At 50.6% G+C, this 16,014-nt stretch overlaps 2 protein-coding genes across 12 annotated transcripts in view; both read right to left on the bottom strand.

Moving 5' to 3' along the window:
• Positions 1 to 16,014, bottom strand: part of LOC135897687 (cell adhesion molecule Dscam1-like) — a 96,257-nt gene that overhangs the window by 75,184 nt on the left and 5,059 nt on the right. For 2 of the 11 annotated variants that reach the window (XM_070541022.1, XM_065426406.2), the window contains exons 1-2: positions 13,607 to 13,733; positions 12,592 to 12,882 (exon numbers count right to left, since the gene is read on the bottom strand). The exons of 4 other annotated variants lie outside the window; for them this stretch is intronic. In XM_070541022.1, the coding sequence (XP_070397123.1) occupies positions 12,592 to 12,882; positions 13,607 to 13,685 (370 nt within the window). In that variant the 5' untranslated portion in view covers positions 13,686 to 13,733. Of the gene's footprint in view, positions 1 to 137; positions 423 to 587; positions 736 to 2,987; positions 3,276 to 3,368; positions 3,493 to 4,043; positions 4,329 to 4,412; positions 4,665 to 12,591; positions 12,883 to 13,606; positions 13,734 to 16,014 lie in introns of those variants that run through there. 5 more of the 11 variants (XM_070541026.1, XM_070541039.1, XM_070541033.1 and 2 more) reach the window with 5 other exon arrangements.
• On the bottom strand, positions 6,035 to 11,481 carry LOC135897647 (leucine-rich repeats and immunoglobulin-like domains protein 1). Its single transcript, XM_070541419.1, has 4 exons — positions 11,333 to 11,481; positions 10,945 to 11,232; positions 6,897 to 7,181; positions 6,035 to 6,111 (listed from the first exon to the last, which is right to left on the bottom strand). The coding sequence occupies exons 1-4, from the start codon at positions 11,391 to 11,393 to the stop codon at positions 6,035 to 6,037; spliced, it is 711 nt and encodes a 236-aa protein (XP_070397520.1). The 5' UTR covers positions 11,394 to 11,481.

The following is a 16,014-nucleotide window of genomic DNA, read 5'->3' as shown; positions in this document are numbered from 1 at the left end:
GCAAACCAACTCGGCGCAGATATCGGTGCGTGTGCACGCAGACAGCAGGACGTATTCGAAACTGCGGTAATTCGAACTTTAGTTTCGCCTTTTTTGGGACACAAAGCGCCAGATGTAAATGAGTGAATGTGACGCACCAGTGACAACGAGACTTGCGGTGAACACGTCGTTTCCGGCCTCGTTTGACGCCTGACAGGTGTAGTTGCCGATGTCAGCTCCCGAGACTTTGTGTATGATGAGCGTAGACATCTTGTCGAGTGGATTCCTTACGGCGAACTTTGAGCCACTGGCTAACTTTTTCCCATCCTTGAGCCACGCGAACGACAGCGGCAGCACACCCTCTGTTGCGAAGCAGGTCGCTGTCACGTCTTTTCCAACCGGGTGGTTCTTCGGAAAAGAAAACGGCTGTATCTTTGGCGATTCTGCAAATACGGGTGGTGAGATGGCACGAGGAAATGGCTTCCAAACAATGAAGCAACACTCATAATGAATGCTTCGCGTACAGTGCTGCAATTGTAGACGCGGAGCTCTTGCACTTTCTCGGAGTTTTTATCTCAATTGTTGAGGTAACGGGATTGTCAACTTACCAACGGAACGGCTGTAAGTTGTGACTGCGCACGTTGTAACCAGGAGCATGAAGGCAGGATATAGCGGCGCCATGAAGGTAACGGCTGAAGAACTCACACTCGAGGTTGAAAGGAAATCAAAAGTATTCGGAGAACAGATAAACGAGAGGGCTCGACCTGCAGCCCTGAGCGCCCGCAACTGAATGATGAGGGCGACTGCAACACAAACCGGCAAGCCGTGTCTTCCTCCCACGGGAAGCTAGCGCCACTCAGCGGATGAGTTACGAACGACTGTCGAGCGTGCGACGGTTTTCAAACCGCGAACGTCCATGGAAGAATCGCGATACAGCGTCATTTCTCGTTTCAGTTTCCCGTGTTGTTCACCTGTGAGTATATTTAGAAAATTCTGATTTCACAGTTCAGCGCATAGGCGTGGTAGGAAATACAATCCTAAAGCTTTAAGGCTGCACCTTCGGAGTGTGCGCTGTATGATCAGCGCGAGCTGTGCTGAAGAGAACCGAAACTACAGTCACAGGCGATGTATACGTCATAAACGACAATTTCTGTTATTACATTAAAGCACACAGTCGCACAGCAGATGTAAATACTTTAAAATGGGCGAAAAACGCATGAGGGCAACGTGATGCTATTAACAATTATCTTACTCGGCTGAAGTCGGCAAAATTTGAGGATTTGTGAGAGGAAGGACTTCGTGTTACAAAAGACAGAACGAAATTGTTGCTGTCGCCACGTGATTAGAAACAATGTCTTCACAATGAAAGCTAATTCAGCTTAGCTGTGTATGCGTGCCTCCAGTCGTCCTGGGAGCAGTTAACGTTTCGCATAGAAGAATGTAGAAATGCAGAAACTTTCCCAAAGGTCCCATATTCTGAACTGACCTGTTAGCACTAGTGCCGCCGTGAATGTGTCTCGGCCGAAGCGGTTCGTTGCCTCGCAGGTGTAGTTACCGATGTCCTCCGAAGACACTTCCGGTATGGTCAGCATGCTCACAGTTTCGCTGACCATCTTCTGCTTCACCTTAGACCTGGAGCGCAGTTCTTGGCCGTCCTTAAGCCATACGAAAGCGACAGGCTCCGTGCCGACGTGGGCGTTACAAGAGATGACCATCTTGGAGTTGGCCCGAGGCTCCTTTGGAAAAGCGAACGGTTGAATCTGGGGAGCCTCTGAAACGCGCAACATCCGCAAACACCTGGCTGGTGATGTATGGAAACATGGGAAGACTCTACTGGTTTTACTTAACCCCGTAATAATAGCGGCCTTACCGCCAGTTTTGCACGAAGCCGGAGGAGTCACGAAGAGGAACGCCGTCACTCGCAGCAAATGCAGCAGGAGAGGATGCATGACGGCAGAAAAGGAGCTGTGCGTCAGCCAGAGCCCCGTGCACCAGAAGCTGTGCGCAGTCCAATGCGATAGCCGCGCTGTGGTTTTGCAGACGCAACACAATGCGGCGAAGAAGGGCAAGTGCTGCTTTCGTATCCTGGCCTGGACAGCTAGCGCCACACCGTGGAATATAGTGCAACGAAATCGAAAAAGCGGGATGTCCATGAACGACCCGACCCGCGAGCACGGAAAAGTGACGCTGGCAGACGGCAAACATGTTACTATTTCCGAACGTCCCTGTAAGTTGCAGCTTTCTGCTATTATAATCTTGGAAGCTGTAAACTTTCAAAATCCCGCAGACTTTACCGCAGGTTGCCAAAGCATCCCCTTTCCCCTAGCTGCTACAGTTGGGCTGTTCTGTAGTTCACTAGGCCGACAGACATAAGTTCCCGCAGCACCTTGCTTACTGCGTGTGAATGAGCTAGACTTATGTCTTCTCTCACTCCCCCATCCGCACCCTCTCTCTCACTCTCTCTGGAAAACCGGTTACCCGCAGCGGTAACCCAGTGGCTATGGCGTTGCGCTGCTAAGCTCGAGGTCGCGGGTACGAACCCTGCCACGGCGGTCGCATCTCGATGTGGGGATGAATGCAAAATCGTTCGTGTACTTAAATTTCGGAGCACATTAATAAATAAAAACCACCTCGTCAAAATTAATCTGTAATATTCTCACTGCGGCGTGCTTCATTATGACATCGTGGTTTTGTCACGTAAAATCCCAGAATCTTAACCAAAAAAATAAGGAAAGCCATTCGTTTGTCACAAAGGAAAGAATAGTCATTTCTCGTGTTTTCTGTGTACAGTCAGCTGCCAATGTGTCGCACACGTTCGTCAGTATGCGCATCGCTGTCACACCCCATGGTGTTGTAACTTTGACACCACCGTGAAACCAGGATCCCCATACTAAGTGCAACAGCAAAACTATCTCGTATTGTTCGAGAAAGTTGTTCCAGCTAAGAGTAACATCAGCAGAAGACCTCACTCGGAAGCACACAGTATACTGACTTCTTTGAACTCCTACCTTCTACCATCAGCGTCGCCGTAACTGTGTCCCTGCCAACGTCGTTGCTGGCGGAGCACGTGTAGTTTCCAACGTCCTCGGCCGCCACCCTTTCGATGGTCAGGGTCGCGATGCTGCCCGTCAAGGGAGCGGCGTACTTGTTCTCCGTGTTCGTAACGGGCCTGCCCTCGTGGGTCCAGCGAATGTCGAACGGTGCCGTGCCCCGCGTCACGGCGCAAGTGAGCAGGATCTTCTCTCCCAGGGCGATGTTGTCGGCTAAGGAGATGGGCATGATCATCGGCGGCGCTACTGAAACGAGCGGGGGAAATTTTTCACCAAAACGCAACCCAGGGCGGGCCTGAGCGAAAGAGGGCGAACCGTAGGAATCGTGGGGCGACTTACACTTGTTTCCGTAGGCGCCCGCCACGGCGTACACAGCGCAAATGAGGAACGCTGGAAGTCGACAAAAGCTCCAAAGGCCGCTTTCGGCGGTCATGACGAAACCCTGCCTGATACTAATCGCAGCTTTGCGAATCTTTCCGAGACGAACTGCCGCGTCGGCCTCGCGCTTCGATGCGACTCGAGACACTGAAAGCCACGGCGCGAAGTCTGTCTGACGTTCACCCATAAAAAAACGCATTCGACTGCACATCGCGGACTAGTGGCGCCTCCCAGCGGGGAGCACACGAAACTTAAACGGGCTCGCCCTCGGAAAGAGCGTGGTTGCGCTTTAGCAGTTGCAGGTAGCGCCAGTGACGTAGGTTTTGACAGTGAAACGTATAGTGGGTGATGTTCGTGCGGGACAAGTTTGTGATAAGGCGCGCATCCTTTTGGACGCGCGGGATTTAAAAAAAAAAGATGTATCGCACTCGTGAGGCAAGGCAAATGAAGGCTTCGTCAAAACGGGGCACTACGAGCGACAAGTGCTGCAGTAACGGTTGCCCGCAAGCACTACCACAAGCCGACCAAGCCGACGTATATATTGGTAATTGCAACATGCCCGCGCTGCTTCGTTATGGGCTACTAATTAATTATTCATCGCATCTACAGAGGGCATTTCCTTTGCAGTACTCTCACCTTCTACACGGAGAGCAGCTGTGTAGCTCGCGCTGCCTGCGGCGTTCGACACGGTGCACGTGTAGTTGCCAACGTCCTCGGCTGCGATGGCTTCGACGGTCAGTGCGGCCACGTTCTCCGAGAATATCTTGACGTGCCTCCTGCGGCTGCTGTCGACTCGCATAGCGTCGTGCGTCCACGCGAAGTGAAAGGGACCCGCGCCGCTCGAGACGACGCACGTGACCGTGGTTTTCTGTCCGAGCACAGCATTCTCCGGGAACGAAAAGGGCATGATTAGAGGCCGTTCTGGAGGGAAACACAATCTCGTGTTAGAGAGCGCGTTGTTTTGACGGTGCGCAGACCCCCGAGAGGCAGTTTGAACGGGCTTACCGGTATCGGCGCTCTTGCAGAGGACAAGGTATTGCGCTCCCAAAAGCAGCAACGGTAGGCCAGGCTGGTAAGCCATATCGAAAGGTGCGCAGCACTGTGTCGTATAGCGCGTGGAGCGACAAGCTAACCGTGCGATCTGTGGTCGACTGAAGCGACGAGCGTTGGGAACAGCGAAACGGCGGTATAAGCGAATAACTGGACAACTAGCGCCACACCGAGGGCAGCGAGCGAAACGGTGTTCGAAAATTTCAAGCCCATGGCGTTTTCTTTATACTTCCGTTGTTGAGGTCACAAACGCCAACTCCCTCCTGTATGACACAGCTACACTTGACGGTTATCTTCCATCCTGTATTTAGTGTATCCTTCTAGACCATTAGCTATCTTTGGTGTATTTTTGATGCGGTGAAGCGTTGGTGTCAGTGTCGGACGGCCGGTGGTTTCGCACCTTGGGAATTGAACAGAATGTTCGAAGATACCGTGATGCGGTGTGTATGGACCTGAAGACGCTAATTCTGCCATCGTTGTCAGGCGAAGTGTGAAAAGAAGTACACACACAGCCGCATGAAGGTTGTTACTGCGACTTGTTTTGCGCTGTGTCGGCTCTCCGATGTGACTCCCTTCCTTCTTACACTTTCTTCACTTTTTCATACCTATAGTCCATTTCCTTGCACTGGTTAGCAAAACATATTTGTTCCGTTAGCTTCCCCACCTCCTACACTTGCTGTTTTCTCTCTAAATAGACAGTTGCCATGTACGACTATAGTGCAGCGGTGTTACCGTCTCTACCGCCATCGCACGTTCGTCATTGTTATTCAGCGTAACTTGTGTATTCAGCACGATGTTGCTGCCGGCAGTTATATAAAATAAATAAATAAATAAATAAATAAACGGCCTCCAAAAGACTCAGACATTACTTAACCCAACGAAGCCCAAGCGTCATTCCACATAAAGGAAAATTAAAAGAAGTTCCCCTTTACATATGGTCATATAGATTATACTCCCACCCACATCCACGTCATAAAAAAAAAATGTGGTTTAGAAATTGCTCATTACAGTATAATCAGTCAGTAACTTTATTGCTGATTAATCCACAGCTGGAAACTCGCTCCAGCATATGAGAAACACTACTATCGCATTTCCGTTAAGAATCCCGCGCTTCAAACAGTATCACGCTTCAAAAGGCATCAAACTCAGCGCAGTGTAAATGATACGTTGATATAGGTGCAATATTTTTTGTGCTGGTGTCTTATAAAGCACTAGTTTTAGGCATGCATTAATAAGTGGTTTCACTGCAGTGTGCTTCACTTTGGCTTCTTCTTGTGTACACTTGCTTACGCTGCAGTTTGCTTTGACGTAAGGAGCATTAAAGTGAAATCTTGCCAGCAGCGCAAGCGTTCTGACCTAGAGCAGTTTTCTAGCAGAACGCGAACAAATTTTTCTCGGGCGTCAAAATGAACGACTTCAGCGCATTTCTTCGAAATTTAGCCATTTTCTATTAAAGGCAACAACAGTGCGTTCGCGTATTTAGTTTGCTTTTGCCATCGTATAGCTTTGTATTCATTAGAATCGATTGATTGTTCTTACAGGTTGACGTGGTTACTGGAGCTACCAACGACGCCGCATTAGCGGCTGCCTTCATGTAAGTGGCCTATGTTGCACTTGTAGGCTTCATCTAATGCATTGGCCCTACGGTTGCCAGCTGTCCCGAAATTAGAGAGACACTCCCAACTTGACACAGTCCGGATGGCCAAATGTCCTGACTTTACCTTTCTTTTTATACCGGCTAGCAATACGTACACCAGATTTTCTTCTTATGATGACTGACAGCTTGTTTTGCTGTGATGTGCTGCAGCATAAAGGCGGTTTCGTTTTTTGTTCTTAGTTTTAGTTTCGTTGTTGGGCCTTATCTTTTTGTAATTCGCGACGTCGTAGGACTGAAGGAAACTGTTTAGCGTTGTTGCGCGTAGTGTTTGGCGGCTCCTCGCACTGACTGGGCCGGTCGTACAGGTTTGGAACGCGAAACCTCATCAGGAATCGCACTGCTATTCTAGTTGCTCGTAAAAGCGTCCCTGGTTCTTCGCGTTAGCTGGACTACACGCAACGAAAACGTGGTTTCGCGAGATTTACATCCATGTTTACATCGAACAGGGACACTTCGAGCGAGCCATGGTAATAGAAGAGAGAGGGAAAGCAACGCGAACAATGGCAGGGAAGTCGATCAGAGATGCATCCGGTTCGCTACCCTACACTTGGAGTAAGGGAAAGGGGGAATGAAAAGAGGAGCAGATTGAGCATCGAGTGTACGCGGGAGGATGCACAGGAGCACTACGAGCTGTCTCTCAAACCGGCGAATTTCAAGTACTGTACCAGGGCACCAATAGCCCATTTGTGCCAGTGACGGACGGACCCACGGCCCTGTCTTTGACTAAGAGAACAGTATCGAGCCCATGGATATAGAAACTGCGCGGCAAAGGCGGGGCCTACCTTCCACTATCAGCGCCGCCGTGGCGCTGTCGCTGCCGAACCCGTTGGTGACGGTGCAGGTGTAGTTTCCGACGTCCTCGGCGGTGACCCGCTCGATGGTCAACGTCACGATGTTGTCGACGACCACTCGAGAGTGCTTCCTCGCGTTGCTCGCGAGGACCCTGCCGTCGTGCTGCCAGTCGAAGCGGAGGGGCTTCCGGCCGAGCGCGGCGACGCACGTGACGCTAACCTCCTCGCCGGCGTTGACGTTCGGCGGGAAGGCGAACGGCTGGATTCGCGGTTGATCTGCGCGTGCAAACAGCCACGGCCTGTGTTGTGTGGTGCGTGCGCGCTCACCGTTCGCCCAAAAAAGTTGCGAGGCCACCGCGTGAAATGACAGGCACCGTTCCTGTCGGGCCGTACTGAAATCTCAACGCGCGCTGCGGTTATTCGTCCTTGTGTTCCTGTATATGCTCTCGCAGGGAGCAGTATATGCTCCCGCAGGGAGCATATACAGGAACACTAATTCGTCCACCTGCACGCCGCTACCTAGCGGTACTTTCAAGCATTTCCACATTTTTCGTTTTAACCTCCTGCGCTCGCCGTCGCTGGGCTACTCGAATTTAGCAGCATGCGTCGGTCTGAGCAGTCCTTGAGACAAAATTGCGTTTCGACAAAACTATAAGCTGAGATCGCGCTGCTTAGTTTCTGAGCTTACTTTTGCTAGTCTATAGCTGACTGCGACATTTTCGCTGCATCTCAGACCGGTTCCCTGATGCTACCGCTCTACAGTACATTTCGCATAATGTTGCTTACTTGTTTGTTTCTCTGTGTGTGTTTAGAGTTAGAATGTGCTTGCCAGTCGTTAAATTCGTGACCTCTCCTTTCGTGTGCCTCTACTTGATCTCATTCTCAACACAAAGGCAAACCAACATGCCTAGCCTAATGTTGTTCGACGTCCGACAAAGTTGAAGGCAACCACCTGCCTTGAAACTCGGTGGCGCACTTTTAGCGGAATTTTCCCGCTCGATGTGTCCGATTATTTTGCTTGTCTAAGCTGAAAATTCGGCTTTATTACTTTAGAAATAGCCACGGCCCTTAGCGGGTATGTTGAGAAGTGTCCAGCGATGGTAGTGGAATTTCCCGCTTTAGTGAACGGAGGTTAATGTTTCCAGCGATGGTTACTTCTAATAAAGATTCCATGAGATTGCTTTTCATGCAGATCTTCCGTAAGAGTCAAGAGGGATTTTATTCCTCAAGGAGCAAAGGGCGCGGGGCAAAATGCTGCCTTGAAGCAGCTTGAATTAGCCCAGAGCCCGTTTATCAAATTAGCAAGTCGCTACAGAGGCAAACAAGAGGCCCACATTTGTGCTGTATCTGTGGCGTCGCAGCCACAGAAACCCAACTTGGAATTTCTTAATGCAAACTCAAGAATCATTACACCGATTTACGAAGATCTCTAGCGCATCCTGGCGACGTTTGAACGTTTCCGCGAAATCCTTTCAAGAAGTATGTTAGAACTTGCTTCGGTATTCTCAGAGCAGCTAAAGCAGAGCACGGCCCGGCAGGAACCCCGGCCATACTTGCAGTGGCTCCGAAACTTACGGCAAGGACTTGCAACTACACGCTACAGCCGTGCAAAAGTACGCAAGCATGGCGTTTCAGCCTGCTCGGTAAATACCTTGCGTCGCCGCTCGTGCAAAACGAAGTGCCGCTAAAGCGAGGATAGCTGTCGTCAGCTTGTTCTTTGTGCTTGTGGTAGCCATGGTGTCGTCGGACAAATCGAGCTGTCTGCGCACCTTCGTCGGCGCGCGTGGTAGAGCGGTGACTCTCTCTCCGTGGTCCTGTGAAACGGCACCGCAATGCGCGTGCTGGGACCGCACGCTTGGGCAGCTAGCGCCACACCGGGGCAACTTTTGGAAACAAAAGAGAGCGTACTCCCAGCAGAAGTCTACGAGTGAGAGAGAGCCTGCGTTCTTTCATGCTTCACATTGGTCTCCTTTTGTGTGTTAATGTTGTTCCTTCTGAATGCTTTCTCTCTCTCTTTTTTTTTGACAAATCATTAGTTTCTTGACTGCTTTCGTGAGGCCGCGGTGTACCATTTAGTGATGGAATGCCGGGCATATTTTATCCGTATACGCGTCGGCACCGTTCTTGGTCCTTGCCAGTGCTTCATTTACACAGCTCGGAGTGCAGTAACTCTTTCGCAGGTGCAACACGTTGAAAGGATGTTAGTCGCACTTCACGCTTGCGCATCCGCAGGCCCGGGTTTCAGCTGTGAGAAGCGCAGTTTGAACACGAGAAAGACCTGCAGGTTTGCACCATGTAGGGAATAGCACCGTACCATCAACAACGCGCATGCGCCGTGCAACGCTCAATTGTTAGAAACGTTGACATTCCGAGTGCGACGTAGAAAAAGACATAAGAAGGAAACGGAAACAATGTGGCCTTTTGCAGATACAGAGAGAAGGAGGCGCAAGCACAGCCGTTGCTTCAGTCGCTTGTTGCGTTAACAGAAATTCGGAACAGAACTGACTGAACAATTGAAACTATGGTGCTAAACATTCATTTCCACGTTGGCTGACTGGGTCCCGGCGTGTACTGTCCGCCGCGCCGGCTTAGTAAAAAGAATGTTACGGCATTCCACCGCCGAGGACGAGGTTGCGGGTGCGATTCCCGGGGCCGCATTCCGATGGGGGTTAATGCGAAACGCTCGTGTGCTTGCATTTAGGTAAGAACCCTCATCCGAAGCCATTCACTACCACGCCTCTGATAGCCCCCGATGTTGCTTTGTGACGTTAAACCCCACGAATCGATTAATTCGCCAATCAATCTCGGCACACTAACCTGTGACGAGCAGTTCGGCGCTGTGGCTGTCGCTGCCGACCGTGTTGGAGACGCGGCACGTGTAGTTGCCGACGTCTTCAGCGGTGACTTTGGAAATCGTAAGGGTCGACAGCGTGTCCGTCAGCTGCCGAGACAGCGCCCTGGTCCCTTCGTCCAAGGGACGGCCATCCTTAAACCAGGTAAATTTGAGCGGCTGGCTTCCCCGAATGGCGATGCAGGACACCACCAGGGTTTCCAGCAGTGGGGTGATCCTTGGCGATGAGTACGGGCTGCAGCTTCGGGGCTTCTGCTCAAATGCGTACGAAAAAGTCGAGGAATTACTTTTTCTCTGCTCTAATTCCCTACAATTCTTCGCCGAGCTTTATTTACCTTGTGCCGCCGCTGTAACGAGGATCTGGCACGCCCAGAGTAGTGATCCAGCAGTCCAAACCAAAGTAGACGGAACCATTTCGATGGGCGACTATAGCGTCTGCAATGCGTGTGCTCTCTTGTGGCGGATTCGGCGCGTTGCTTGAGGTCGCTGTACAGGCAGCCACCGATGCAGACAGCTGGCGCCACGCTTAGTCTAAAGTAGCAACTACGTCGCTGATGTGAGGCGGCAATATTTGAAAGAGCATTCGATAACTTTTGAGCGGGATATATACAGCACTTTAGCAATATCTGTGGTATTATTGTCCAGCGCTGTGCGGCGCATCCTAAATTAATTCTTGAAGAGTGAAAAAAAAAGAACACAAATGAAAAGACAAAAAAAAGAAAAGAAAACGAGAAGAACCATCATGGAATGTCCTAGTCGAATAGAGCGATTATACAAATAGTTCAGTGCAAGAGAGAGAGTGAGAATTAGAGATGCTCTAGGAGCCAGATATAGATGATATATATCAAACAGCGCAAGCATCGCAAAGGCGGTTTTATCTCTATATCACGACATCGCCACACGCATTATAGCGCTTGAATTGTTTTTTGCCAAGTCAACCAGCCAAGTACGCCATTTTGTTTTGCATAATCACGAAGACATGGAGACCTTTGCATAGGGTTCCCGTAGCCAGCCGCTATCACTTCATATCATCACCATGATCACGAGACTAGCGTTTCTCTTTTAACTGTAGTGCCATAGAACATTACTAAACAAATGCAGTATGTTTTCATTCATTTATGTAGGAAAGAAAATGAACGCGGCCGCGCCTGTAAAAAATGCGAAGATGGAAATTTTGCTGCGACCCACCGGCAACCACGAGCTCTGCCGTAAAGCGGTCGCTTCCCGCGGCGTTGGTGGCGGTGCACGTGTAGTTCCCGACGTCCTCGGCACCGACGTCGAGCACGGTGAGGAGGGACACCGACGCGGTGACCATCTTGGAGATGGCTTTGCGTCCCCCAACCGGCAGTGGTCGGCCGTCCTTGAGCCACTCGAAATGCAGCGGCTGCGCGCCTTGGCTGGCGATGCAGGTGACGGCGATGGCCTGTCCCAGCGGATGATCCTTGGGGAATGCGAAGGGGTGAAGTCGAGGTGGGTCTGCGGGCGATAGAGGCGGTTTGACGCGTGCACGCATAATGACTTCCGGGCCTGGATGTAAGTTTGTGTAGATTCGACGACCGATGAACTGTCGGCCTACCTGAACCAGCCGCGATGGTCGACGCTAGCGTCGTCGTCGCCAGAAGGATGGTCACCAGCATGGCTCAGAATAACCGTCCGTGCAAGCTGGATTTCTCGCGCGGTCGCGCGGCTCTGAAGATCGCTTTTATAGCTCGCCGCGAGCGTAGAACATCGGACAACTGCGCACCATGGAACATGTGGCGCCCCATGGAGGCAGACTGCGTAAGTAGAAGCGGTGGGACAACCAGGCGCGCCAAAGTAAATCGGCGAAACGCAGAGTGCAAACTGAATCACCGCCACCTCTTAGAGAAGGAGCTTTTCCAAAATGTGTAAAGTGCGCGCGATGTTGTCCAGTGTTTTTGATGACTGATACAGTCTTCTCATCCATCGCCATGACATGGAAAAAGGTATACCACGTCGCGCGATACTTGCGGTTTCGATTGAAACTTCGCTGCCGAACCACACACCCTGCTGCACTATATGATAAAGGTTATGCGCGAAATCCAGTCTGGTTTTCAAACAAAATTAGACGTCGCATACGGATATTTGCCAGATATCATCTCGTGTTGTCCTATTTCTGTGTGGTCAGTGTACTCTACGCCGGGCCGATCACAGCGTCTGCCTGCTGCGATGTTAGAGGAGCGCTTTCTTATTGGCTCAGACCAACACCACTTGGATAAGGTGGTGGTGCTCAGACGCGGCTAGAATTTGTGTTGCGTCGTGGGTCGCGTGGAAATGCGCGAGAGAGTACATTACAGAAAAAAAAAACCGTCTTGACGGCGCCTTTCTTTTTACTTGTCGCCTTGCATGACTTTCGAAGCTCCACTTGACTGTGAACGCACTGTGGTGGTTCATCGGCTACGGTGGCTGTTGCTGAGCTCGGACTAGTGGGTTCGATTCTCATGCAAAAAGTTTCGTTTACTGCGATTTAGGCACATGCTGACGGACCCCACGTTGTTAGGATTAATCCGGAGCACCCACTACCGTGTTTATTTACGAAGTTAAAATCCAATAATAATAATAATAATAATAATAATAATAATAATAATAATAATAATAATAATAATAATAATAATTGTTGTTGTTGTTGTTATTATTATTAACTTGACAGCCATACGTTATTGAACTCCTGTATCTCTCGCTTTGGTGCTACTCGCCGTTGCCTCTGAGATCACACGGAGATACCGCGACAGAAGACACAATGGAGCGATCTCGGAGGCCACGTCCTCGCGCCCGTGATTGGCGGCGGTGGTCGTCAGGCGCCGCCTCTTGTCTCACCTGTGACGAGAAGCGGCGACGTGACGCTGTCCGAGCCGGCAGCGTTGCTGACGGTGCACGTGTAGTTGCCGGTGTCTTCGGCGCCGACTTGCGGTATCGTGAGGGAAGACACGGTTCCGGAGAGCCGCTTCACCTGGTTCCTGGCGCCGCCGCTACTCAGTCTCGACCCATCCTTGAACCACGCGAAGCGTAGCGGTTCGCTTCCTTCGAAGACGGCGCAGTGCACGGTCACTTTCTTCGAGGCCTGCTTGATGACCGGAAACGTGAAAGGTTGCAGCCTCGGCGGCTCGACTGAAAGAAGTGTAGCGTGGCTCTGTTAAGGGAGTTCTTCCTTTCATGGAGCCCTGTAGAAGGACTCGTCGAGACAGCATTTGACGTGTACTCATTGCTACTGCGACAGCAGGTGAAAGCTCCAAACTCTGTTTGCCGAGTCCGTCCTCTCCGTTACGCCGTGACGCAACTTCCTCGTTCCCACCCTCTATATAAGGTAAAAAAAAATACAAAAGTGCGCAGATTCGCCCTTAAATCGCCGCGCGTTATAGAACTTGTACCCCGAGGCTACGGGAAGATGGCAGCCCGACGCGCTGACTATGGAGCGAGCTATCGCACAACCTTTGAACTTCTGCGGGGCTTTGTGCTACACTCACAACTCCGAGACAGGCGACGTTTGTGCTTGTATTTCGAAGGTCGCGACGAGCAGACTGTACCGAACAAAATGACGTTGCCGAAAGCTGGAGGAGTTGGTTATTTGGCATTATGGCGCGTAGTTTTCAGGAAAATACGGCAAACACAAACGCGAAATGCATAAGCACTCATCCTGGGCCCGTCCTGTGCATTTCGCACTTGTTTCCTCCTCCTTGCCGCTTCAACTACGAAGATGACTTTGTATGCATCGCCAAGATGTCCAAATATGATGACGGCGCCCACTGTGAGTGCCTGCTGCTGTCGCAGTAAAATGAGTTCTGCGTCGGAGAAATCGCTGCACTCCGCTGACGTATTTCCGTGCAACGCTCACCTGCGAGTTCCGCTCTCCCGCATGTTGCAACAGTGACAACGATGATCACGAGGACTGACGTTGGTAAGCGGAGCTCCATGGCTGCCGCGTGGAATTCGAGCAGCCCGACAGGCAAGTCGGCGCTCCTCCGTCGAATAACGGGCGGTGTCTTCTCGCCTGCCGCACGGCGAACGTCATTTGAACGTCTGTGCGGACAGCTAGCGCCACACCGTGGAGATAAAGGGAACGTACGAGGCTCGTGCCGCAGATCTACCGCATTTTGAACATACCGTGATGAACGGACGTGCCTGCGCAAAGAGTGTCGGTGGAAGAGTGCACAATGTACGGTGAACACTCATCTTAGATGAAATGCCGCCGTAATGTTGAGCTGATTAGGCCTGCGTGTTTTGAAGGCCGAGAACTGATTTGAAAGCGTTCTGCGCTCTTGAAAGAGCGGCGGAAGGCAGAGATGGGAAAGTCGGCCAGACGGGCGCCACGTTTGCTACCCTGTCCAGGGAGAAGGAAAAGAAGGAATGAAATGGAGGTGGGAGTGAACGCTGCTCGCTCAGAAAATGTCACAGTGTGGTATATTTACAGACGGTTATTCCGGTCGGTGTACGCGTACTGTAGCAGCGCTTTCGACGGGTGCGGTCATGGTTCCGTGGATTTCCATCCGCGAGAATGGTGTGGACTTGAGTCGTTTTTACAGGCGGCTGATTTCTGAGGAAAAGACTGAACGTCGCTTCGAGGCTTGCGGCTCGAATCTGCAACGTGCCTGAATGTCCCGAATGAGCAGCAATGACGACTGAGCTGAATGTTCAAGCCGGTCACGTGACTCGACGGACATTTTGGACATCCCATCTGATTACAGACGAACAGATTACAGATCACACTCCGAATCTTCCAGTGCGGAGGAAGTGTATGTGCGTTAGGGTCACGCGTCACTTAGGCAGCCTACGAAGGTCGCCATATTGTGAAAGACTACGGATAAGCTTTTTACCAGCACAACGTTCTCAACGGGTACTGAAATCAAACGAAACGAGCGTTCTGACATTCCACCTCCGTAGCAACTTACGAAGGGAAATGCAGGCGATTAACCCAAGTGGCAGGGCTGGCTAGAAACTAAAAAAAGATGCTATAATCGGAAAGCTTGATGATTGATACGAGTTGAACGCGTTCCAAAGCAGTGTAATCGATGCTAGAGACGCCTCAGGGACTATTAATTTGAAGGGTATTAATTTTGAACTGGGATTCTCTAACGTGCAACTGAAAGCTTGATAACCAGGCGTCTGCCATTTCATCTCCCCCTTCCCCCTTCGCCCTTCCCTCCATAGCAATGCGGCCGCTGTGGCAGTGAACCCAACCCACTTCGTAGTCCTGAGCACTTTCGTAGCAGCCTAAAGGCAGCTTCCTGAAACCGGCACGAAGCTACAATCCCGTAGCGCTTCGATTTGTTAGCTTCTTAGCACACGCCTGCTTCCTTAATTGAATGTAGAAAGGCGAAGAAAATCGTTTGAGGCACGTTAAGTTGTATACAAAGGAGGACAATGTGTTTGACAATACTGATTTGTTCGGCTGTTTGACAATACTGTTTGTGGCAGTGTGTCCCACATAACTTGAGCCACGAATTAAAAATGAAAGGTGCAGCGGAAACGAATTGAACGGAACGCATACCATTCGCAATAGCCTATAATAACTCAGACATGTCTTTCTTTGTTTTCCCCGTAACTCACTAATTAATTAAGCTTAATTACCCAACTTTTCAATTATTGGCCGTGGACCCCAAGTGTACGTGATACTCAGATTTGTGGTGAACCTTCAGAAACGACCGATCGAGTTGTGTCCTTCACGATACGTCTCACGTAGTCCTTTTTACCGGGTTGCAAAGAAAGACCGCGAAATATGAAACAAGACCTTGTTCAGCGAACGCACGCTTGGGCACAACAGCAGTGCGCAAACGCTTCGCCACGTGGCGTGTTTCATATTTCGCGGTCTTTCTTTGCAACCCGGTAAAAAGGACTACGTGAGACGTATCGTGAAGGACACAACTCGATCGGTGGTTTCTGAAGGTTCACCACAAATCTGAGTATCACGTACACTTGGGGTCCACGGCCAATAATTGAAAAGTTGGGTAATTAAGCTTAATTAACTAGTGAGTTATGGGGAAAACAAAGAAAGACATGTCTGAGTTATTATAGGCTATTGCGAATGGTATGCGTTCGGTTCAATTCGCTTCTGAAGCGCCTTTCATTTTTAAAATTCTTGGCTCAAGTTATGCGGAACACCCTGTATAGCTGACGCAGCAGCTGGGTAAACGTTGGGCGCTACGTTCGCGCTCGCAAACATCTGCTCAGAATAAGTGCTTGCGTAACAACAAGTACAAGAATGCAAGCTTGCTCTTACGCGCGCGAATGAAGAACGCGATGAAT

The sequence above is a fragment of the Dermacentor albipictus genome, chromosome 6, assembly GCF_038994185.2.
Source record: "Dermacentor albipictus isolate Rhodes 1998 colony chromosome 6, USDA_Dalb.pri_finalv2, whole genome shotgun sequence".
Lineage (NCBI taxonomy): Eukaryota > Metazoa > Arthropoda > Arachnida > Ixodida > Ixodidae > Dermacentor > Dermacentor albipictus.
Note: the sequence above shows the minus strand (reverse complement) of the source record. Positions and strands in the feature narration are given on the sequence as shown.